The following is a 26268-nucleotide window of genomic DNA, read 5'->3' on the forward strand; positions in this document are numbered from 1 at the left end:
GCTTGGCCACTGCTCTATTTGCAGTTTTTTAAATAGTTTGATTGAAATACAATCCACATACCTTGCCTCCCACCCATTTAAAGTGTACAATTACATGGTTTTGAGTATATTTATAGGTATGTGAACTGTCACAACAGTGAATTTTAGAGTATTTTCATCACCTCAAAGAGAAACTCCCTCTTCTTCTATTACCCACTGTCCCTCTGTCTCCCTCCCAGCCCTATGAAACCACTGTTCTTTGTTTCTGTAGATTTCCTTTTTCTGGACCTTTTGCAGAAATGGAATCTTAACCATAAATGGCCTTTTGCACCTGGATTCTTTCACTTAGCCTAATGTTTTCAAGGTTATCCCACATTGTAGCATGCATTAGCACTTCATTTCTTTTTTTTTGTGGCCAAATACTTTTCCATGTATGGTTATATATCACGTTTTGTTTATACATTCATCAGCTGATGAACATTTGAGTTGTTCTGAGCTTTGGGCTATTGTGAATAATGCTGCTGTAAACATTTGTGTACAAATTTTTGTGTGGACATAATGTTTTCTTTTCATTTGGCTATATAGCTAGGAGTAGAATTACGAGGTCATACAGTAACTATATGTTTAACTATTTGAGGGACTTCCAGAATGTTTTCCAAAGCTAGCTGCACCACTTTATATTCCCACTAGGTTTTCATTTTCTCTTCATCCTTGTCAATACTTGCTGTTATCTGTGTTTTTGATCCTAATCATCCTAGTAGGTGTGAAATGATATCTCATTATGGGTTTGATTTGCATTTTCCCTGTGACAAATGATATCAAACAACATCTCTTCATGTGCTTATTTACCATTTGTAAATCTTCCTTGTAGAAATGCCTATTCAAATCCTTTGCTTATTTTTTATTGGGTTGTCTTTTTATCATTGAGTCGTAAGAGCTCTTTATATATTGTAGTAAGTAGTCTCTTATCAGATATATGATTTGCAGATATTTTCTCCCATTCTGTGGGTTGTCTTTTCACTTTCTCAATGGTGTCCTTTCAAGCACAGAAGTTCTTAATTTTGCTGAAGTCCATTTTATCTGTTTGTTTCTTTTGTGTTTTATGCTTTTGGTATCATAAGTATAAGTTCTTTGCCAAGTCATTAAGGTTTGACTCTAAGTTTTCTTCTAAGAGTTTTTTGAAGTTTTATCTCTTACATTTAGGTCTTTGACCCATTTTGAGTTATTTTTTTAGTACTATCTGAGGTAAGCATCCAACTTCATTCTTTTACATATGGCTATTCAGTTGTCCCAGCACCATTTGTTGGATGCTCTTCTCATACTTGATGAAAATCAATTGACCACATATGTAGGTTTACAGTGTTGTTTTTTGTTGTTGTTGTTGTTAACAGCAAAACTGTATTTTTAAAAATTCATAGTATGTGGATTTCTCTTTCACAGATAATTCTATCATTAAAGTAAGATTGTGCTTATTTTTAAGTGGGTTTTTAGGGATGTTTGTGTAATTTTAATACTACATTGTGTACTACAGACTTAACCTAGAAAAATGCACAATTTGCACTTTTGAAACAGGTGATCATGAAAGTTGACTTTGGAAAGCCATGTTTGTTTCACTGACAGTGACATTTGGGCTTGCTTTCTTACTAGTGCTTCCTGAGTGCTAGACACTGTACCAGTACATGGCATACAAAGAAGTACATGACAGTCTTTTCCTCAATTTGCTAATTATAAGATATTGGGAGTGGAAAAAGGAAGGTAGTAAAATGACATGTGAATACCATGTGAGGTTTTTAGTTCATGAAAGTGGTATCTTTGAGTCTATATAGGCTGTACAGCTATTTTCTAGTGTAGTGTACAGCTATTTTCTAGTGTAGGTTTTTATGTTGATTGATTGATTCATTCATTCATTCGTTCGTTCATTTTAGAGAGAACATGCCGGCAAGCTAAGTGGGGATAGGCAGGCAGAGGAGAGGAAGAGAATCTTTTTTTTTTTTAAGATTTATTTATTTATTCATTCAGAGAGAGCGAAGAGAGAGGCAGAGACACAGGCACAGAGGGAGAAGCAGGCTCCATGCAGGAAGCCTGACGCGGGACTCGACCCCAGGTCCCCGGGATCACACCCCGGGCTGCAGGCAGCGCTAAACCGCTGCGCCACCGGGGCTGCCCAGAAGAGAGAGAATCTTAAACAAGCTCCATGCCCAGAGCAGAGCCTAACACAGAGCTCTATCTGACGACCCTGAGATCATGACCTGAGCCAAAATCAAGAGTCAGACACTTAATCAACTGAGCCACCCAGGCACTATTCATTCATTCATTCATTTTTATTTATTTATTTTTAGTTTTCTTAAGACCAAGAGTTTTCTTAAGACCAACATTTTCTTAAGACCAAGAATCTTAAATTGAAATCATTTGCTTTCCCAGGGCTCTAAATTAGGATAAGAGTACCATGGGTGCTGCTGAAAAGAAATGAATAATAAAGAGGAACTATTAGGTAGCTTGATGCTTTTTTTTTTTTTTTAAGATTTTATTTATTTATTCATGAGAGAAAGAGATAGAGAGGCAGAGACACAGGCAGAGGGAGAAGCAGGCTCCATGCAGGAAGCCTGATGTGGGACTCGATCCCGGGTCTCTGGGATCCTGCCTTGGGCTGAAGGCAGCACTAAACTGCTGAGCCACCAGGGCTGCCCGCTTGATGCTTTTTGTAATGAGCTTTGGGAAAGTTAATTGTTGACCACATGATTACTGAGGCTGAGCAAATGTGATTGTGAAATTCTTCCATTGTTCTTTCTTTTATGTGTTCTTAGGAACTCAACAGGATCTTTCATTGAATTAGCTGCAATTGAATAGTTTAATTTGAAGCATATGTCACTAATGAACGTTTCTCTCAATGCCACTGTATAATTTTATGTCCCTTTTTCTTAGGAATCTCAGCAGTCCAGTTTTGGCCCTGGAGAACAAAGTGAGTATTACTTTTCCTCTTGGTTTTCAAGTTAAGCTTTTTATTGAGCATTTATTTCTCAGGCTCACATGATATATTGCTTTCATAATTCCTTCACTTACCTTATCCCAGTTTTTAGTATCTGTTGATTAATAATGAGTTAAACCAAATCTTGATTTACTTAAAAAATGAAGAGTTACAGATCACTAGCAATCAAAATTAACAATTTTTATTAAATATTTGAAGTAATAGTTCAGAATTCATAAATTCAGTTTGATGGGCCCCTCTTAAACCCAAGAGCCATTCTTCTGTCTTCCTGTCTCCTTTGTGAAGAGTTGGTTCTTTGAGAGTTAAACTAACAAGCAAGAAGGGGTTGTAGCTTTCTGTAGCTCTTCTCTTCCCATGTCTGTATTTATTGCTTTTACCCTGGCCTTTCGATCTGGGAAGAAAGTCCACTGTCCATCTTCTGTCTTTTGGTTTCTGAGAAGAACTTAAGGAAACTATAGCCTTAGAGAATTGAAGTGTGGTCTCAACAGAGACCAGAGACTAGGGGGTAAGGTCAGGAACCTTGCAGGTGTCTAGGCTTCCCCCATATAGCTCTGTAACAAAAAAAATGGTCTTTTTGCCAAGAGTAGTAACTTCTTTAATAAAGTAAATTTACACTGGTTCTGCCTTAAAGCTATAGTTGTAGGAAAAAGTGACCTGCCATTATTGGTATGTAGAAAATAGCTATAAGCTAGAAAGTATACATTTTCTCTCTTAAAATGTTTTAAGAATGTCTCATTTTTAGTTCTGTCCTCCTCTCCCCATAACTGACTAATAGTAAATGGGATCATAAACTACCCTTACTGTTTATTGCTGTGTTTTCTACTTTATTTTATTTCTTAAGATTTTATTTATTCATTCATGGGAGACACAGAGAGAGAGGCGGAGGTACAGCCAGAGGGAGAAGCAGGCTTGCAAGGAACCTCATGTGGGACTCGATCCCAGGACTCCAGGGTTACACCCTGAGCTGAAGGCAGGTGCTCAACCACTAAGCCACCCAGGCATCCTTCACTTAATTTATTTTAGAACTGTGTCTGTATCAGTATAAAAATTCTGGTTCATTCTTTTTAACATGAAAGTTGTGTTATATTATATGAATGTACCATAATTTTAGTACCTCCTGATAGACATTTGTTTCCAGTTTTTGCTGTTACAAACCATACTATGATAAACGTCTCTGTGTGTGTGTTTATGTATTTTTTCAGAAACTCCTGTAAGGTAAACATTTTTTTTCATCATAATTGCTTACATCAGTGTATAACGTGCATTTCCAGTATCAGTAGGATAATATTACCAGATTGCCTGCCAAAAAGATTGTATGAATGTATAGTCCTACAAACAGCTTCTGAGCATGCCTGTTTCTACCCATATCTCATATTTATTGGACTTTGTAGTGTTGCCAATTTGGTGGAGGGAAGAATTCTGTCTCATTGTTTTGATTTACATTTCTTCCAGGGTATATTGCTACATATTTTATAACCTACATAGCCATATTGTAGTTGTTAATTTTTGCATTCTTTTTGTTCTAGAAAGATACAATTCTTCTAAAACTTCAAATGGACACCAGTCTAAATCGTAAGTTTATTGCTTAATAAGTTTGTTTTGCTAAAAGTCTATCTGTAATGCATACATATTAGCACCACACTTAAATATGTGTACTTAATCTTTTAAGGAAGGGGTAGGCAAACTTTTATGTAAAGGGCCAGATAATGAACTGGCTTTAGGGGCTTAGATGGTTTTTTTCCCAGCTAGTCAGCTCTGCCATGGTAGTATGAAAGCAAATATAGGCCGTGGGTGTGGTTATGTTCCCATAAAACTTCTTTATGAACAGATAGTAGTCTATATTTGACTTGGAGGCCATAGTTTGCCTATACTTCCTCTGAGATTATAGTTTTTTCTCATCTCTTAGAGATGTATTTGTGTTTGCAGGTAGGTTGGTAGTTTGTTTTTAATAAAGACCCCAAAATACAGGATTCTTCTTAGTACGCCCTCCATTTAACTGCTGTATATAGTATTTTAAGTCAGCATAGCATAATTGTACCCTCTTTAAGTTTTCCTCCTTCTGTAAAGTGGAACCGGGCGGGAATATATATCAAAATGTAATTAGGCTAATATATTGGACAATAATAAATTTCAGCTTACAGGATGAGCTCCTCAGTTCCTGAGACCACATGTTGACTCGCTTGATTAAAATAAAAATTCTGAAGAAATTGTGGTCACAGTGCTAGCTTCTAAGCTCTAACCCACAATCTGTACTGATAACCTCTTCTGCTGAACAGAGGGAGAACTGCGTGAGAATGACCTTATGTGAATGCAAGAAGTCCCTCTCACTGCTGAAGAATTAAAATTATATTCATATTTATCATATTTATCCATATGCAAAGAACTGGTAAAAGCCTACCATATATGTGTGAATCACTTTGGTTTGCTGAGGAAACAAAAGCATGCAGGACCTTGAACAATCTGGTAAAAACTTTGACATATCCACATGTGTGAACAGGTTCATTGAGCTGCCATTATTAAATCACAAGGGCTGAGAGAATTCAGAGTAAGTACATTTCCTTACAGGATATCAGTCACAGAGATGCACTAAGCCCTGTCCAAAAGAAAACTCTTTTTTTTCTGTCCCACTTAACTGGGCCAGCCTTAAAACACTTTTCATAATTCTGTAATCATCTGGTTACTTTGTTTCGAGGTGATCTTTTAGGGGATAATCTGAATTTGGGGTCAGATTTAGAAATTCAGGTTAAGCTTTGAGGGGAAACTATTAGTAGTTATTGGAGTGAAAGAAGATTTCCTTTCCACTGATTGGAGACTGTCATGAAATTTTAAGAAGAAAGGTAATGGAACTACTAGTAATGAGAAATTAAACATTTTTCTAGTGGTTTTTGTATTAATTTTTGCTCTTCTGTAAAAAGGCAAGGAGTGTTTTGTGGGTCATTACTCAGGTTCTCTATTTTAATGTTGATTTTATGGCCTTAAGGAAAATTTAAATCTGTAATTTTACTTTGAAAAATGAACTTCAGAAACTATCAGTTTATGGTATTTATTTGTGTTTTTTTAATTGATTTGAACTTTGATCAAGGAAGATGATGCTGGAGCTTATTTTTCTTTTTAAAGATTTTATTTATTTATGAGAGAGAGAGAGAGAGGCAGAGACACAGGCAGAGGGAAAAGCAGGCTCCATGTAGAGAGCCTGATGTGGGACCCGATCCCGGGACTCCAGGATCAATGCCCTGGGCCTAAGGCAGGCACTAAACCTACTTAAGCCACTCAGGGATACCCTCATTTCTATTTTATATAAGGTTCTTACTCCAAATTATTACTTCTCCAGAGGGCAGTCATCTTTCAAAGCAAGGCATTTAGGAACCAGTGCTTTGACTTTGTGTTCTGGTTTTCACAACTACTCAGTTGTATGAATCTCTTTGTGGAACATGAGGAACAGTGAAAGAGAATTGCTGAAACTTTCATTTTATCTTCCTTCTTTTTAGGAGTTTTATCTCTCTAGTGGACTGTTGGGTATGAGTATGGTAATTTGTTTTACTATGAATGAATGGGTATGGATACAATTAGAGAAAAATAGAGATAACTGAGTATAAGAGTTTGTAGAAGGTGACTTATTTAAATTAGAAAAGAAGGTTACATGTTTAACTTACGGAAAAGTGAGAGCTTATGAAATGTTCACTTCCTCCTTTCTCAGTTTTTACTCTGGATGTGAAGCACACCAGATAGAGTAAGACGTACTGGTTCTTTTCCTTGTTTTTTAATTAAATCTTTGCTGCCACCATGATTATTTCTAGAATGATTAGTAAATATTTAATACTGTGGTGTGCCACAATAAACTGTTACAAAAATACTAATTCTTTCTGCCTTTTCCCTTTAGTATGTTAAAAGATGACTTAAAACTAAGCAGCAGTGAAGACAGCGATGGGGAGCAGGTGTGTCTACTGCTTTATGAGTTTGCCAGTATCATACAGTATTGATTTGCATTGTATTTTTTAAGAATTATAATTGAATGATACATTTATGATTCATTTATTTAAAATGAATTACTTAAATTAAGTTCCTTCTGACAGTGAAATGTCATGTTCTGGTCTGTCTTTAAACCTGCTTTTTTTTTTTTTAATTGGCTTTTCCTTACTACTTATGGATCAGAGTGTACTCCTGAAGTATAAGATTGTTGCCAAGAAGAACTACTAACTATTAACTTAGCCTGGAAGTTAGTTATTCTTTACGTAAAAACGGTGTGTCCTAAGTGTTAGGTAAACTAACGATTGATGTATACATTAGAGCTGCTAGTGTTCCTTTTAGCGGTTCAGATATTGTTCACATTAAGCAGATAGAGTGCTACTTATTCGTTCACAGATTTCCTCTCGTGTTTTATTTTTAGGATTGTGATAAGACAATGCCAAGGAGTACACCAGGAAGGTATGCATCCTTTTATTTTTAGTTTTCTTTGGAGCATTGTAGTAATATAATAACCTTATAAAGTAAATATTGTTGGAATGGCAATTGTATAATCTTGTAAATTAATTAAAAATCATTGAATTGTACACTTAACATGGGTGAATGTGGTATGTATATTATACCTCAGGAGAACTGTTTTTAAAAGATAAGTGCTAATGGCTGAGCAGCATATTAGAAACTTTTTAAGGAAGCATTTTACTTATAAATGGAAGTTCTGGATTCATAGAGCTGTAAGAGCGTAACAAACCATAAATATTTTAAATGAATTGTCAGATTTGGATGTTTTCCTGCTATCGCTGTAAAACAACTTTTGGTCATTTATATGTTTTATGTCTTTTTAGTAACTCTGAACCTTCACACCATAATAGTGAAGGAGCTGATAACTCCAGGGATGATTCTAGCAGCCACAGTGGATCTGAAAGCAGCTCTGGATCTGACTCAGAGAGTGAAAGTAGCTCCAGTGACAGTGAGGCAAATGAACCATCCCAGAGTGCATCTCCTGAGGTGAGAGGGAGGCAGGGGTACCTTCCATAGGCCTCTCACAGCCCCTGCTGATGGCCAGTTAAGACCTGATTAGGAAACAAGGTTAAGAAATTGAACTGTGTGTCTTGGAGAAAACTTAGGTACCTCAGTTTCCTTGTTATTTGAGCAAACGTTCAGTCTACATTAGGAATTACTTGAGGTCATATTTCAGGTCCCTAAAATACTGGATTTCTTTAGTCTGTGCTTTCTTTTTATGTCTCAGCATGGTAATTTATATTATGTAGTTACTGTGGTAAAAAGGAGTATTAAATTATACAGTTTTACTGTAGGTTGATAAAATATGGTTAAAAATCTCTTATCAGTACCTAATCATTTGTTTATTTTCTGGAATTAAGTATACCCCCATTGTCATTTGTGATTTACCTTTCAACCTGGGTTCCTGACAGGAATCTTTAATGTTTGAAGGCCATATGTAACATCAAGCTTAACTTCTTATTCAAGTGATGAGAGCTCTGATGGTCAATATTCAGCCCTTTGCTTTAGTTCAGTCAGAAGTGGGAACAACAAATGCCTTTATGGCCTTAGACATTGTGCTTTTTTTCTCTTCCTTGAGATTGTTAAGGAGGGAGAAAGCTTCAGTATTGAAAAAAAACATACTTATTTCTCTGTTTTTCAGCCTGAACCACCACCAACAAACAAATGGCAACTTGATAATTGGTTAAATAAAGTGAACCCACATAAAGTGTCACCAGCTTCTTCTGTGGACAGTAACATCCCGTCATCTCAAGGCTATAAAAAAGAAGGCCGAGAACAGGGCACTGGGAATAGCTATACTGATCCAGGCGGACCTAAAGAAACAAGTTCTGCTACTCCTGGACGAGACTCCAAAACTGTACAAAAGGGATCAGAAAGTGGGCGCGGGAGGCAGAAGTCCCCTGCACAGAGTGACAGCACAACACAGAGGAGAACTGTAGGCAAAAAACAACCCAAAAAGGCTGAGAAGGCAGCCACTGAAGAGCCCCGGGGAGGCCTGAAGATAGAAAGTGAAACCCCCGTAGACATGGCTACCAGCATGCCTTCCAGCAGACACAAAGCAGCCACCAAAGGCTCAAGGAAACCCAATATCAAAAAGGAGTCCAAATCTTCCCCTCGACCATCTGCAGAGAAGAAGAAATACAAGTCAACGAGTAAATCTTCCCAGAAATCAAGGGAAATCATAGAAACAGATACCTCATCCTCAGATTCGGATGAAAGCGAGAGCCTTCCTCCTTCCTCACAAACTCCTAAGTACCCTGAGAGTAACAGGACTCCCGTGAAACCCTCCTCAGTGGAGGAAGAAGATAGCTTTTTTCGGCAACGAATGTTCTCTCCTATGGAAGAGAAGGAACTTCTTTCACCCCTCAGTGAGCCTGATGACAGGTATCCACTTATTGTGAAGATTGACCTGAATCTTTTGACCAGAATACCAGGAAAGCCTTACAAAGAAACAGAGCCACCCAAGGGGGAAAAGAAAAATGTGCCAGAAAAGCACACAAGAGAGGCTCAGAAACAAGCCTCAGAAAAAGTTTCCAACAAAGGCAAGAGGAAACATAAGGTTTGTAAAGGGTTTTTGTTGTGTTGTTTTTAAACATCAGAATCTGAAATGCAATGGAAATCTCAGTAAGCCAGAAAATACCTGATTGAGTCATAGCTATGAGAGAAAATAGAGGGTGAGCCTAAGACTCAGGGGAGGCTACAGACAGAACAGTCTCTTACGGAGCCCTGAGCCTCGAGACCTGTCTCCTTTACTGTCTAATCCAGTAAGAAATGAGCCAGTCAGTGCTTCTCTTCAGTGTGTGTGTGCTGGCCAGGGTGGAGGTGAGGGTAAAGCAGGGATTGCAAAGTGGCCTTCACAACACTCTTAACATTTTGATTTTAAATATCTTTAGTTGAGGGGCATCTGGGTATCTCAGTCGGTTAAGTATCTGTCTTTGGCTCAGGTCATGATCTCAGGGTCCTGGTCAGGAGCCCCTGCGTTGGACTCCCTGCTCAGCGGGAGCCTGCTTCTCCCTCTCCCCTCTGCTCATGCTCTCTCACTCTCTCAAATAAAAAGTCTTTAAAAAACCCAAAACAGGGGATCCCTGGGTGGCGCAGCGGTTTGGCGCCTGCCTTTGGCCCGGGGCGTGATCCTGGAGACCTGGGATCGACTCCCACGTCAGGCTCTCTGCATGGAGCCTGCTTCTTCCTCTGCCTGTGTCTCTGCCTCTCTGTCTCTCTCTGTGTGACTATCATGAATAAATAAAATTAAAAAAAAAAAGATTAAAAAAACAAAAAACAAAACACTGGGATATATATTTTCCAGGTTGTCACAGTTTTTAATACTCTCTTCTCTTTTATACCCCAGGCCAAGTCACACTTTTTAAATTACTAATTGCAGCTTCAAAATTGACACCAATTTTGACACATCCTTAAGAACTTCACTAGTCCTCTGTACATATCTTTTTTCCCTTTTTGAAAACCGATGTCTACAAGTTCAGAACTAAACACGTTTGCTCACACACGGCCAGCACTTGTCCTTAAATTCTTCTGGAATGATTTGAGTTGAGAGGTGAAGCTTGGTATATATTTAAGATCAGCCTTTTTAGACTTAGGAGACGGGAAGACTCACACATGTCTCTGTTGGGAGGATAATGGACAGAGGATGAAAAGATCTGAATAACTCACATGTGTAGATGGAGATTCTTTGGGGAAAACACCTTGATCTTCCAGCTCTAGTGAGAATTTTTTAAATTTCTAGTGAAATTTTAATGATTTGTATTGAAGAATAGTATGATTTCTCCTGGTGAATATGACTGTGTAATACCAAGGAATTGAGCACGTGGACTCAGAGCAAAACCTCAATCCCAGATGACCTTGAAGATCTCATAGAGGATAGGAAGAATAAAATATTTTCTTAAAAGGAAGTGAGGAGGAGATTTTTCCTCCTCTTCTTAAGACCACAGTGCAGTGTGTGCAGACAATGATGTATATTTGACAAACTAGAATAATTTTTTTTTTTTTACTTAAAAAATTGGAAGATTTTTAAAAATTTGAATTTCAAGAAAACTGAAGCTTACTACTTTGGGCACTGTAGCGAATGAGTTTCCATTATTGTAGTATGGGGAAACTTTTTCAACCAGTAAGTTCAGGGCTGCTAACCCTATTAAGCTACAACCTCAGACTGCTGGACTTGGTTATGTGATTTAACTTATAGGATTACATGAAGTGAGAGCTTATATATGATGGACTCTGCTCTTTAGAAAGCTAAGGTACTTCTTAAAGAATTAAGAAATGGTTCTTTTGTGTTTGAAAGGTATTACATATTCTTTGTAAGATTCTATATAATACAGAAATACAACATAGAATGTCCTTTTTACTCTTTGGTAAAATTGTCAGGGGCAGTTCCTGAAGATAAAGCAGATGGTACTGAGAGGAGTCTCACCCAAGGGTAATGAAGGGTGATGTAGATTCTTTTGTCTCATGTTTTTATGTGTCTACTTTTAATAATTTGTGTAGGAGAACAGATTTTTTGTCATGGCAGAATGTTTTAGATTCTTGGGCCCTGAAGTTTAAAGCAATAGGAAAAATTAGGATCAATCAAGAAAGTAGCTTTGGCAGTGATGGCTCACAGCTTTTGTTTCAGCAAAAAGAATTTTTCAGAATCATCAAGCTTGGCTATAATAAAAAATGACAATAACAAGTATTGGTGAAGATATGGAGGAGTTAGATTTTTAATTACAGTGCTGATGGGAATATACAATGATATGTAGATCAGATTCTAACTGCTTTAGAACACAGTTTTGACAGTTCTTCAAAAAGTGTACCTGTATGACACAGCAATTCCACTCCATTCCACTTAGGTATATACCCAAGAGAAATGAAAACATGTCCACACAAAAACTTACAGGTGAATGTTCACAGTAGTATTACTTGTATTATCCAAAAAGTAGAGACAACCCATATGGTCATTAACTGATGAATAGATAAATAAAATGTAGCATATGCATACAATGGAATAGATTCAGCTATAACCACGAATGAAATCCTGATACATGCTACAGTATCAATGAACTTGAAAAATATTATACTAACTGAAGAGAACCAGAGACAAGAGTCCACAAATGTGATTCCATTTATATGTGAAATGTCTCGCATATGCAGATCCAAAAAGACAAAATACAAAAACAATTTTTAAATTTTTAAAAAGGACAAAATACATAGATTGGTGACTACCAGAGTCTAGGGGTGGAAGGAATGGGAAAATGCCTGCTGAAGGGTCCAGGTGTCTTACAGATGATGAAAATGCTCTAGAATTGTTTGTGGTAATGGTTGTACACCTATGTGAATATAGTAAAAGTCATTGAATTGTGTACTTTTAAAGAGTGGATTTTATTGTATGTGAATTATATCTTAAGTATAATTTCACTCATCCCCAGAATCATTAGGATGAAAAGATTATAGGAAATGTGTTTCAGTGTTTGGGCTCTGTTTATCTAAAATAGGAGACTTAGTCTTGAAACTCAGTTTACTAAACATTGTTTAAATGAATTATTTCACTTCACATTTATCTTCTTTCTGAAACTTATCAGGGATAAATTATTTGAGGGTGACTCATGCTGGAAACTGAAATTAGATGAATAAAAAATCAACCTAGTAGTTTCTTTTTTTTTTCCAGAACGAAGATGATAACCGAGCCAATGACAGCAAGAAACCCAAAACAGAGGACAAGAATTCAGCAGGTCACAAGCCATCCAGCAACAGAGAGTATGTCCCCAAAACATGTTACATGTGTGTTAAAATGTGTATGTTGTTTGCCACTGGGTACTTTCTAATGTGTTCTGAGAATGTTCCTCTCAGTAAGTGTATGTCATATGCATGTATACATTTACATAGACCAATGAGATAGGAGCTTTTGCTGTCAGCTAACAGGGATAGAAAGTTTTTAACATTGTCTCTCCTTCCTTTCTTCTTGTAGTGAAGTAGGATTGAGTAGAGGCTAAGAGTTCAAGTAAAGCTTTACCACTTTCTGGTTAGATGACAAACTTATCTCTATCTGTCCAGAGGCCAGTTTCCAACTTAGGAATTTCATATCTTCATCATTCCTCTTCTCATTCACATAACCAGGATTTATGGAATACTTGCTGTGTGGCAGGCCAGCATTTAGGTGCTGGGTGTACATACAGCCAGGGAGTGGAAAACAGAGATGATGTCTGCCCTCAACTTTGTTTTGTAGAAACCATGTGTCCTAATACTCAGGGAGAAACAGACTTGTTTTGAGAGCAGGCAAAGAGAAACAGAAAAAAAAATCTATCACCCCTATATGATTTGGTGGAAAAGTGAGGGCATTTGTTTGGTTTGGCAGGTCATCTAAGCAAAGTGCTGCAAAAGAAAAGGATTTGTTGCCGTCTCCTGCTGGGCCCGTTCCTTCAAAAGACCCCAAACCAGAGCATGGCTCTCGGAAGAGGACTATTAGTCAATCATCATCATTAAAGTCCGGTGCTAACAGCAACAAAGAGAACAGTGCGAGCAGCAGGAACAGCTCCTCCACATCCAAGCAGAAGAAGACTGAGGGGAAGACCTCCAGTAGCTCCAAGGAGGTCAAGGTGAGGCATTGGGACTCTGAGCCTTCTGAAAAGTACTCTCATTGCCACAGGAATTCTCCAAGGTGACACTGCTTTGACAGTCTTGTAAAGCTCTCATTAAATTTATAGACCTGTGCATTTTTGCTCTCAGAATGTCATAATCTTGATAATAAATGTATGGGGTTGGTCTGAGACTGTAAAAGCAATGTTTCACCTGGCCACGTGCATACTAATTAAGACAGAAACCCTTAATTGGAAAAGTTGGTTTTGGAAGAAAGTAGTTGATACTGATCTACTTATAAATTACTCCAGTTGTTAGGATCGAGTTGTCTGTGGCTTGAAATTGGCTTCAGATTCTTTAGAATTAGATTTTACAAGCAAGTGTATTACACAAATTGAGAAAGTAACCAATTTGGCTTAGATTCGTAAACAGTGAAAATTCTTTAGCTGAGGTAGCACGGGAACTATTTCCAGGGCATGATCATAATGTAGAGGGATATTCTTCATATTTATGGATGGAGAATTGGATCGCAGAAGCTTTTTCAGGGGTCTGTTTTATTAGATTCTCACCCTCACTTTGTTTACTCGGTTATTTGCATTACTTTACTTTCTAAACCGTTTTGATCAGGAGCAAACACTCTGACAAAACTAGGAAAATACGTAGATTTTTTTTTTTTTTAAGATTTTATTTATTTATTCTTGAGAGACAGAGACACAGGCAGAAGGAGAAGCAGGCTCCATGCAGGGAGTCCGACGCGGGACTCGATCCCGGGTCTCCAGGATCACGCCCTGGGCGGAAGGCGGCGCTAAACCGCTGAGCCACCCGGGCTGCCCGATTTTTAAGAAGAGATTTTTAAGAATTCACTGGGTTGTTATTTGTGACTTGAGTAAGCAAAGTTTTGAGAGTTGAAAAAAATTGATCATTAAATATAGTTACTCATGCTTATTAAGTGTGGTAGTTTAAGTCTTTAAAATTGAGTTTATTTTAATTATGAACAGTGGCTCAAATTGAGATATACAGATGGCTTTTTCTCCAGGTAGACACCCTTCTCTAATAGCTTAGAGAGTTAGTCCTAGTGTCCTTAAGGAACTTAAGTGTCCTTGTGGTCTCCTTCACCATCCTAGTTCTGTGTCTGCTTGCTAATTGGCTTTCTCTGTTTTCCATCCTTTACCTGTAGGATTTCTCCCTCTCCCTCCCTCCCTCCCTCCCTCCCTCCCTCCCTCCCTCCCTCTCTCTCTCTCTCTCTCTCTCTCTCTCTTTCTCTCTTTCTCTCGATTTATTTATTTGAGAGAGAGAGAGAGTACCCAAGTGGGGGCAGGGGAGAGTGAAGTTCAAACAGATTTCCTGCTGAGTGCAGAGCCCATTATGGGGCTCAATCCTACAACCCAGAGATCATAACCCCATGCTGAAATCAAGAGTCAGAGGCCTCACTGAATCACCCAAGCACCATCCCCCCACTCCTCCGCTTTTAAACGTATTCTTTAAATGAGCTCACCTGTTCATTTGGCTTTTGCGATCTCACAGGTAAAACTGTGTCCCTTTATTGGCTTGTCAGGTCCTTGAAAGCAGGGATTTGTATCTTGTTCTGGGTTTTCTCCATTGTCTAACTTACTAGGTAATCAGGAAATATTTGTTGGATCAAATGTAGTTATTTGGTACTCTGTTATTGACAATATAAAATATAGGCACTGACTACTTTGATTTCAACATCTTAGGGCATGTAACTGTTAGAATTTTTTTTTAAGATTTTATTTATTTATTCATGAGAGACAGAGAGAGAGAAAGAGAGGCAGAGACACAGGCAGAGGGAGAAGCAGACTCCATGCAGGGAGCCCGATGTGGACTCAATCCCGGGTCTCCAGGATCACACCCTGGGTTTAGGCAGGCGCTAAACCGCTGAGCCACCCGGGCTGCCCAACTGTTACAGTTGTTAATGTTTTGGCAATTTCCAATTTAGGCAATTACATATGGGTTTATTAAGGAAGAATCTATAATTTAGTTGGAAAATATGTTTTTTCTTATTTTAACTAAAGAAAAATTAGGTAATATGGAAAACCAAAATTACATATACTTTTTTTTAAATTTTTATTTATTTATGATAGTCACAGAGAAAGAGAGAGAGGCAGAGACTTAGGCAGAGGGAGAAGCAGCCTCCATGCACCGGGAGCTTGATGTGGGATTCGATCCCGGGTCTCCAGGATCACGCCCTGGGCCAAAGGCAGGCGCTAAACTGCTGTGCCACCCAGGGATCCCACATATACTTTTTATCTTATGTTCTCTACATAGTCATATTATCAAATATTCAAAATATGTTGGCATAAAGTTGTTCATTACAGTCTTTTATGCTCTTTTTTTCTTATATGCTCTTGATATCAGTAACATCTCTACTTATATTCCCTCCCCTTTTATTCTTTTTTTTTTTTTCCTTTTATTCTTAATATTAGCTCTGTATGCCATTTCTCTTTTTCCTTGATCAGGCTCATCAGTGGCTTATTAGTTTTACTTGTCTTTTCAAAAAATAGCCTTTGTTTTTGTTGATTCTGCATGGTTTATTTTTGTTTTCTATTTCATTAATTTATTGTCTTGATGATTTCCTTAGTCTTTCTTTTTGCTCTACTGTTCTATTTACTGACTCCTAAAAAGATGGATACTTAGCTCATTAATTTTAAAATTATATATATATATATATTTTTAAGATTTTATTTAATAGAATGAGAGAGCATGAGCAGGAGTGGGGCAGAGGGAAAGGGAGAAGCAGACTCCCCGGTGAGCGGGGAGCCTGATACAGGGCTTGGTGCTGGAATCATGATCTGAGCTGAAGACAGATGCTTAAATGACTGAACCACCCAGGCAGCCCTAATTTTTAAATTAGTTTGAAGCCTTTTTTTTCTTTCTCTAATATAAGTGGTTAGGCTGTATATTTTCCTCTAATTACTGCTTACATGCATCCTAGAAGATTTGGTGTGTTTTTAGAACTCCATTTAAAATCTTTCCTAATTTCCAGTGTGATTTCATCATTGACCCAAGAGTTATTTAAAAGCATGTTGGGCAATTTCCAGACTTACTGAGATTTGCTAGTTTTCTTCTGATTAATGTTTCTACCTTAATTACATTGGAGCTGAAAAGTAATCTGTATGCTAGCCATCTTTTGAAATTTGTTAAGATTTGCTTTATGATGGTATAGTATTTTAGATGGTAGATTTTGTAATGTTCTATATTTGCTAGAAAAGAATGTATATTCTGCATATATTATAGACAGGGAGGGAATCTATGTAATTCAATTAATAATGTTTTCAAACCTTTATGCTGATATTTGGTCACCTTGTCCTCTTGTTCATTTTTCCACAAACACAAGATTTGTCTATTTCTTCTTTTAATTCTGCCAGTTCTTTTTTTTAATTGAGATATATTGGACATACAACATTAATTTCAGGTGCACACCATGATTCAATATATGTATGTATTGTGAAATGACCACTGTGTAATTTTAGTTAACCTCCTTCTCCACACAGTGGTTTTTACATATCCCATGCATATAATTTTTAGATAAAATGTGTTAAAACGTAGACAAAAAGCAAAACAAAACACGTAGACAATTTTTAAATGTATGCTTAATAACTTCAGTTTTCCTTCAGTAAATCTAAACTTAGGCATTTGTGGAAATACCTAAAAAACATAGAGGGAAAGCTGGCCTAGTAATGTTACATTCCATCATAATATGCAGGAAGTCATTGCATAAACATGTAAACTTTACCATGAAGAGTTTAGTATTTTCTCAGATCTCAGGACCTTTATTTTCATTCCTTGAGGTAAGGTGCATTGGGTAGAACTGAAAAGCTGTTATCATTTAGGAAAGAAATGGTAGGGGCACCTGGGTGGTTCAGTGGTTGAACCACCTTTAGCTCAGGTCATGATCCTGGGGTCCTGGGATCGCATCCTGCATCAGGCTCCCTGTGAGGGGCCTGCTTTTCCCTCTGCCTGTGTCTCTGTCTCTCTCTGTCTCTCATGGATAAATAAATAAAATCTTTAAAAAGAAAAAAAAAAAGGGAAAGGAAATGGCAACCTGGTTCCTTTTCAGATTTTTAAGCACAGGAGTAAAATTATATATTAATTGGGTTTTTTAATGTTGAAACATTCATGCATTTATAGGATAAATTCTACTTATTTCTGGTGTTTTCTTGTGGGAAAATGTGTATAGGAAAGCAGTTGGAAAGACAGGATCAGTCCCTGCATAAAGGGCTATGTTGATAGAAGATAGAATACAGATTAAGAAAGTGGCTAGCCTTTTAAAATGTGACAGACCTGGATTTAAAAGCCACATTCCAGGAATGCCACTTAAAAGCTGTTTAAACTTGGGTAAGTTACCCTCCTTTGCATTGCTCTTTATTCTGTCCCAATAGCAGTATGCATTCCAGAGGGTTGTGGAAGGGTTTAACCACTGTGCCCAGTATGCAGTTAACTTACTGCCAGGTAGGTAGGCAGTAAGCATGGATTAAGTGTTAGATCTTATTATTGCTGTTTTCATTGACCAGTAATTTTCAGTAAATTTTGTCTTAAGCAGTACTGCTATTGTGATAGTAGGTTTGTGTCTTCCTTATGTTTTTATTTATTTTTTTGAAGATTTTATTTATTCATGAGAGACCCAGGGAGAGAGAGAGAGAGGCAGAGACACAGGCAGAGAGGGAGAAGCAGGCTCCATGCAGGGAGCCCGATGTGGGACTCGATCCCAGGACTCCAGGATCACACCCCGGGCTGAAGGCAGGTGCTAAACCGCTGAGCCACCCAGGGATCCCCTTCCTTATGTTTTTAAATAGTGTCTGTTTCAGTGTCTGGTACATAGTAGATCTCTGCTATTATTATTATCATTATTATTATTATTTCACACATATGAACCAAGGAAAGCTTTATTTATTAAAATTTTGAGAACAGGGACAAAGTATTTTCTTTTGTTTTAAAATATTTTATTTATTCATGAGAGACACAGAGAGAAAGGCAGAAACATAAACAGGGAGAAGCAGGCTTCTCACAGGGAGCTCGATACAGGATTCGATCCCTGATCTGAGATCACGCCCTGAGCCAAAGGCAGGCACTCAACAGCTGAGCCACCCAGGTGTCCCAGACCTCTAATTTTAGAATGAATATTTTTGGTTATATAAAATGGACCCATTCTGTTAAAAGGGTTTTTTACATTCTGAAATTTAAAAATTCTGTAACAAGGAAATTAAATACTAAAGGCAGTGGAATTTTGTTTCCTTTTACTAGTGATTCAAGAAATATTTTCAGTTTAATATTTATCACCTCCGAATTCAACATTTTATATTTTTGATGTTATATGTTTCTTTGGTCAGGAAAAGGCTCCAAATAGCTCCTCTAACTGTCCTTCATCTACACCAACTCCTGATGCTTCTAAGCCTCGGAGAACAAAGCTTGCCTTTGATGACAGGTGAGAGAAATGTTTTTTATGTATTGAAGAAATCATCCCAGTCAGCATATAAGAAACTCACTTAAATTCCTGTCAGTGACCAGAAGAATTCATACTTGTGTTGTGATCCCCAGAACATTTGGATTTTAATTTGAAAGGCACCCGGTAGTCCAAGTATTGCTCCTTTAACCGAACATCATGACTCCTGGGGGATGTGAGTAACATGACTTCATGTAGAACCTGACTCCTCCTACCACTGTTCAAGATGGGGGCTTTCTTAAATAAGGAAGAGCAGTGTTGAGGTTTTCCTCCATTTCGTAAAGAGGTTATTTCCCTTACCCACATTCCATTTATTCCAAAATTTTCAAACAACTTAGCATTTAATACTAGGGAGCTTGATTTCTCTTTTCCTAAGGTAGAAAATTTGCCGGTTGGCCAACAGGAGTTATGCTCCTAACCCAATAAAAACATTTGTCAGAAAACATGGAACTAAATGTTTAGTGGTAGGTCATCTTCTTTACTTGAGGACATGAAAACTGAGGGATGCTAAGACTAAAATGAACAAGCAATATGAAAATATTTACCATTTTTATTTACTATAAAAATTTACATTGCAGAAATTATTCAGCAGACCATTATTTACAAGAAGCAAAAAAGCTAAAGCACAATGCAGATGCATTGGTATGTAAACATTCTCACATTTGTTTAATCAAATTAACTTAAATTCTCATTTGTTGTTTGTGTTCCCATAGTACCTCAGTGTATCTCTCATTACCTTTATTCTCCTTTCTTCAGTCTGATAGGTTTGAGAAAGCTGTATACTATCTTGATGCTGTGGTATCTTTCATTGAATGTGGGAATGCATTAGAGAAAAATGCTCAGGAATCCAAATCCCCATTCCCTATGTATTCAGAGACAGTGGAGCTCATCAAGTAAGTGGGAAAACTTGCTGCCCCATCATTGGCACTATTATTTCTTTGGTTCATTTTGGAAGGGGCTGATAGAGCTGTATACAGTAAAGCTATGGAGGGTCTTAATCCTTTCTTGTCCTGGGATAAGGAGAGCCAGATACTTCAGTGGGTATTTTTGCCTTTGTTTAGGTTGGGTTCTAACGTTCTGAGGACTAAGGAAGTCCTAAGATCAAGATGAAGTACTGTGTTTTGTATCATTTGTTTGTTGCTCTAACTCACAGATACACTATGAAGCTAAAGAATTACTTGGCACCTGATGCTACAGCTGCAGATAAAAGGCTCACAGTACTTTGGTAAGTGTTGTGTCCTAGCCTCTGCTAGATGACCAGCTGTTCCCAGGGAAATTTTGCTGTTTGTGCCCTTCTGAAAGTTATTCTTGAATCAACCTTTCATAACCCAGGCATGAATCTATTCTTGATGGGTAAAGTAGAAAATAAGTTAAAATTCCTACTGAAAGATTTTAGTTGTTGTCAGCTCCGATCTATTATGCTCACGGCAAAAACATTGGGATCTGACCCTAGAACTCCCAGTGTCCCTTTTCTGGGTTCTTCTTTTGATATCTTGCTCCTTATTCACACGTAAGTGTGTTAAGTACCTTTCCTTAGGGAGCAAATGTTGAGCTTGTTCAGAGTGAAGAATGTGGCTTGTTGGCTTGGTCCCAGGGAGATATTATCAGATCATTTGTTAAAAGTATTTATTCTACCTGGTACTGGGTTTAGCAACTGGGAACGTAACTGTGGATAAACTGACATAGTCTTTTTTGTCATGGGATCTAGTGTCTGGTGTGAGGAGACACAAATTAAGTCATCACACAAGTATATGAATTCAGTACTTTTGAGAGAAAAGTATAGTAACTGTAAGAGTAGAGTGTAGGGACACCTGGTCTTCAGGTAGGGGGGATATGTGCAAGGTCTGGACAGTGGAAAGAAACTGGGAATGACTGAGGAATGAAAGAGAAGACCAGAGAGAAGGGAAAGGTGGGCAGTGGTGACCATGCAAGGTTTTTGTAAGCCATAGTAAGGTCCCCATATGTCACATCAGAGATGTACTATGCATAGTTGCTTCCTAGTTTTTGTTGTTTAATTTTAGATATTTATAATTTGACATAGAGATTCTGCTTCTCAGTGATTTCTTTTAATGCATATGTTATGACATGTTGGTGTCTTGTGGATGAGGTTTTTATTTTTTATTGTCAGCAAATCGAGTAGCCCTGAGTCTCTTACCCTCCTTTGGGTGTGCACCATAATAAACGCATCTTGCAGTTTTACCCGAGGGTTAATGTCATTGACTTTATACTATGTCTGTTCACATGAGCCAGTCCTGTATTCTTGCACAATACAAAAGTTGTCTGTGCAGATATGGCCAGAGTCTGGTGCTGTGCTGGTAAATAAGCTCCCTTTTCCATTGGCTAGCCTGCGATGCCAGTCTTTGCTGTATCTGAGGCTGTTCAAACTGAAGAAGGAGAATGCTCTGAAGTACTCAAAGACACTGACAGAGCACCTGAAGGTAAGTGTGGAAAAGAGGAAGGGCCGTGGCCTAGGAAACAGATTGGTAGTCTCCTGTCCCAGCCCCAGAGTGCCTCTTCAGAGTGCCTACCACCGCGAGAGAGGAGCTACTGTTCACCAACTTTCACATGGGTTTGAGATTGCTCAGAATGTTTTTTCAGTGCACATACATCTGATTGTGGAATCTGTGTAGCCATATGCAGGGGCTCTTACTAATATTTCAGTAGATGTAATCTCTATCAGGAGACCTAGTTTCTACTTCGCAGATAGCCTTCTGTTTTCACTACCACCCTTCCTTAGACTGTTGTATTAGTTTCCTAAAATGTCTAGGTTTTTTTCCTCACACCACCACAGAAATCTTAAAATCTCCCCCTGGTTCTGAGTTGGAGCCCTTCAGTGACTTACTGTTGCTTTTGCCATGTCAGGTATAAACTTCTTACCCTGACCTCAAACCATCGAGGTCTCTGTCTCTTGTTCCTTACCTCTGCCCAAGGGAAGCTGTATGGGTCACGTCCTTTCACAGCCTTTGCATATAGTATGACTCAGGTTTTGTCTGAGTGTTACGCATGCTTTAAGCCTTCTGGAACCCCCAGCTCTCACGTCTTTGTCGCACATTTACACACACAGGCACACACTTTGTCTCGCTCTCAATGATTATACTTTGTGTTCTTAAATGTGTAAAGCTTCTTAAAGAGCAGTTTAGCCCATTGCTCTTAAATATATATAGTTCTTCAGGAGTAGTTTTTTTTTTGTTTGTTTGTTTTTAATTTAAGTACATTTTATTTTCCCACAGAATTCTTACAATAATTCTCAAGCACCATCACCTGGCTTGGGAACGTAAGTAAATTTTATTCTCTAAAATATTTTTTGTGACAAAATTACTTGTTTTTGTGTAAAAGTGGAAAATGGATAGGGCCCAATTTCCAGAAATGGAAAGGTGACACTTTTTAAAAAAAAAATGAAAACCATCTCTAATAAAGTATTTTTTTAAAGTTTCATTTTTTTTCTGTTTATTTTTTACTAAGTTATTTTTTACTAAGTTGAAAATATTGGTAATGAACATAGTCTTAGAAGGAGTAGAGAGGGGACATTTCACTTGTAGAAATATGAGTTTTTATGACAGCATTTGAGTCCTTCTTAGAGTTTAATTTCTACAGCTACTCGGGTTTTTATCAGTGAGCTTTATTTTACTCAAGTCTTGACACTGCCAGAAATTAGTAACAGTGGTGCAGTTATGGTTTCTCCTCCATCCCACATCACCACCTAAAGGAGGAAAATTACCATGACAGCTTTTGGGTTGTGGTTTTTTTCTGTTCAGTTATTATTTTTATGTTAATTGACTTTCTGTCTTTGCCCTTGTGTATTTTCCTCACCAAATTTATGGTGCTAAAAGTGAAGATAAAAAACTATTCATAACAAATCATTTTTGTCCCCCCAACTTTGTTTCATTTTCTTTTTTTTTTTTTTAATGGCCTTGGACATTTCCACAAATTTTAGTACTGCTGAAATGAACCTGTCAGATTTCAGCATGTATTTCTTAAGAAATATTTGACAGGAAGCTTGAGATAACGGCAGTTGATTGAAAAAGCTGTACCTCTTTGTCAGCTTTGAGTAACTTGGTTAAACAAGGAAAGTACCGGAAATAATGGAATTCAAATTAAGATGTTCCTGTCTACCACAATTCTTGTGTTAAATTGCAAATTCCATCCAACTTGCTACAAAACAACTTGAAAAGTACCTAGTTACATGCCAGAATAGAGGGAAAGTGTGTCGAGCTGGGAGTGAGGTGATCTAGCTTCTAAGCCTTGGAACTACTGCTATCAAGGTGTGTGACTTGTCATTTCTTTGTCGTCTTTTGTTCTTTTGCTGTTGCCATTCATTAAAACAAAGAGTCTAGAGGTGATGATTCACTGTGGGCTTTAGTGAGCCTTATAAGTACTTACTGAGAAGAAATTGTACTTCTCTGGGAACTCTTCTGGTTTAAAAGAATCTTTAAATTGTAAAAGCCTTCATGGAAGAAGAGCCTGTAGAACATTGGTTTCATCCTATTCACCATATTCGTATGAATAAGCTTCCTGTTTCTCTGTGTGTAGCAAAGCCGTTGGGATGCCTTCCCCTGTTTCTCCAAAGTTGTCGCCAGGCAATTCAGGAAATTATTCTTCAGGGGCCAGTAGTGCTTCAGCAAGTGGTTCTTCAGTGACCATTCCGCAGAGGATCCACCAGATGGCAGCCAGCTATGTTCAAGTTACATCTAACTTCCTCTATGCCACGGAAATTTGGGACCAAGCTGAACAGCTTTCTAAAGAGCAGAAAGGTAGGAAGGTCTCTAGAGAAACTTTGAAGGATGAAACTGTTAAAGGAACTTTTATGATCTACGTAAATAAGAGTCTGATCTGCATTTGGTTTATTATGTAGTCTAGAGTTGGCAATAAAGAGTTTCCTAATCATCGTTGCTTTACTGGTCATACTATATGTACTGAATTTAGTCAAAAACTATCTTTCACTGTACCAGTGACACACACTAAACTTAAAAATAGCTTTTCCCCTAAGACACATATGCCTTTGTTCTGGCACGTTAAGTGCAATTCCAATTATAAGAGTAATAAAATACATGTTCTACTCTAGGATGGTAAACAGTAAACTTGGCTTAGGCGTAGGATTATGTGCAGACACATAATATTGTATTATGTATATGTGAGATATTTAATATATAGGAAAGCACATTCAGGGGTACCTGGCTGGCTCATTCAGAGAAGCGTGTGACTCTTGGTCTCAAGGTCGTGAGTTCAAGCCCTAAGTTGGGTGTAGAGATAACTTAAATAAAGAAAACTTAAAAAAAAAAAACCAAACACAATCATATTGGATTTTTTTTTTTTAAAGGAAAGCTTTTTTTTTTTTTTTTTTAATTTTTATTTATTTATGATAGTCACACAGAGAGAGAGAGAGAGGCAGAGACACAGGCAGAGGGAGAAGCAGGCTCCATGCACCGGGAGCCCGACGTGGGATTCGATCCCGGGTCTCCAGGATCGCGCCCTGGGCCAAAGACCGGCGCTAAACCACTGCGCCACCCAGGGATCCCAATCATATTGGATTTTTAAGTGAATTAGAAAACCTATATGATAAAGGAGACCACAAAAAAATCAATTTCTAACCACCAGGGCACCCCAACTATACTGGATTTGAAATTTAAAATAATAAGTAAACAGAAGATCCCAGGTAAAAGTACTATATAAACACCATTTTATTTTCGTCATTGTTAGTAGCAGATGTGTGTGTGTGTGGCAGCTATTCAGGTAGATCTTTTGTAGAGAAACACGATACTAGTAAATCAAGTGTCTTTTTTTTCACAGAGTGCATTTAAATATTTATAATATAAACAGGTAATCACATGAAGGTGAAAGATTCCTATTCCTAAAGAAGGAAAATAGTGAAAGGTAGAAGAGGAACCCCAACATCTAACAGAAAATCCTGTTTCTACTTTCCTAAAACTGTATTGCTCAGGAAAAGTTACAAAGCAGAAATTCTAATTAAATCACTCCTGCTTTATTTTCCATTTTTCTCCTTGATGCCAGTTTTCTAGGCTAATTTTTCCTTTTTAAAATATTCTTTTTTATTTTTACTTTTTTGTATGGTACTTTTCAAATGTTGACAACAGGAAAGATAATAGCATAACAATCCTCGTGCACCTTTCATTCAACTTCAGCTTTAGCAACGCATTTTGGTAATCTGGTTTCATCTCTTTCTTTCTGAATCATATTTTTCTCCCCGCCCCCCAGAGTATTTAAAGCAAATATCAGTTATTGTGATGTTTCACCTGAATATACTTAGGTGTATGCATCCTTGGGTGATAAGGATTTTTCAAGAAAGTGATTGCTGTGCCTTTAACACAGTCACCAAAATTAACAGTAATTCCTTTCTCGTACCTGGTCTGCCATCCAGTTTCCCTCTTGTTGCAAATACACCTTTTTCCCCCCCTTTCCGTTCTGTGTTTCCAACAGGATCCAAACATTCCTTCATCAGTCTCCGAAGTCTGTCTTCTTCCTCCAGTTTTTGGTGTTTGAGGGGACAGGGCACTGCGCCATTTATTTTGAGGAGAAAATGAGTCATATTGTGATTTGACTGACTCCTTCCTTATGGTATCATTTAGCTTCTCCTCTGTCCCCCTTATTTCCTTCATACTGATAGTTTTATCTTGAGATTTGATTAGATTCATTATTTGAAATAACATTTCATAGGTGGTCCTCTAGATTGCCAATTATATGATACTATGAGGCGTGTAATGAATACTTACCTCTTGTTTAGTGATAGTAAGATTCGACCTCTGATACAATTCAGGTGGTTTCAGCCTCATCAATTTGATGTAAAATTCCCCATTAAACCTTAATTTAGGTTTTAGCATTCATTGATGGTCATTTCCTACATCAATTATTCCATTAGGAAATAGGAATTTTCAGAATGCCTGGGTGGCTCAGCCGGTTAAGCATCCAGCTCTTGATTTCAGGGTTGTGAGTTCAAGCTCCACATTGGAGCCTACTTAAAAAAAAAAAAAAGGAAATTGGAATTTTCTATTCTGATACTGCATCTGCATTTATTATCTGGAATTCTATAAAGAAGACCTCAATTCCTTGATTGCTTCTTGCATTATTTGAGTAGGCTGAGGTCTTTATCATGAGAATGACCCCCTTTTCTCTGCATGTATAAAAACTCCTTACTGTCTGAGTTTACATGGGGATCAAATGTTAGGATACTGTTGTTCCCACCTCCTCTTTTGCACCCACCTCACGTGCAGATCAACCTATATTTGTTCAAATAGGAAGAATCCTTTGATCTCCATCCTTTACATTTTTAAATTATACT

At 37.7% G+C, this 26268-nt stretch overlaps 1 protein-coding gene across 2 annotated transcripts in view; it reads left to right on the top strand.

Annotated features, from left to right (window-relative positions):
• Nucleotides 1-26268, top strand: part of AFF4 (ALF transcription elongation factor 4) — a 93742-nt gene that overhangs the window by 60995 nt on the left and 6479 nt on the right. For both annotated transcript variants that reach the window (XM_055302812.1, XM_055302811.1), the window contains 15 exons: nucleotides 2902-2938; nucleotides 4492-4537; nucleotides 6846-6900; nucleotides 7353-7390; nucleotides 7771-7933; nucleotides 8589-9506; nucleotides 12606-12694; nucleotides 13293-13533; nucleotides 18862-18956; nucleotides 19553-19616; nucleotides 19731-19867; nucleotides 20128-20199; nucleotides 21319-21412; nucleotides 22205-22248; nucleotides 23505-23725. In XM_055302812.1, coding sequence (XP_055158787.1) covers nucleotides 2902-2938; nucleotides 4492-4537; nucleotides 6846-6900; nucleotides 7353-7390; nucleotides 7771-7933; nucleotides 8589-9506; nucleotides 12606-12694; nucleotides 13293-13533; nucleotides 18862-18956; nucleotides 19553-19616; nucleotides 19731-19867; nucleotides 20128-20199; nucleotides 21319-21412; nucleotides 22205-22248; nucleotides 23505-23725 — 2314 coding nt within the window. The remainder of the gene's footprint in view (nucleotides 1-2901; nucleotides 2939-4491; nucleotides 4538-6845; nucleotides 6901-7352; nucleotides 7391-7770; nucleotides 7934-8588; nucleotides 9507-12605; nucleotides 12695-13292; nucleotides 13534-18861; nucleotides 18957-19552; nucleotides 19617-19730; nucleotides 19868-20127; nucleotides 20200-21318; nucleotides 21413-22204; nucleotides 22249-23504; nucleotides 23726-26268) is intronic.

This window comes from Nyctereutes procyonoides, unplaced genomic scaffold (assembly GCF_905146905.1).
Source record: "Nyctereutes procyonoides isolate TBG_1078 unplaced genomic scaffold, NYPRO_anot_genome, whole genome shotgun sequence".
In the NCBI taxonomy this organism is placed as follows: domain Eukaryota; kingdom Metazoa; phylum Chordata; class Mammalia; order Carnivora; family Canidae; genus Nyctereutes; species Nyctereutes procyonoides.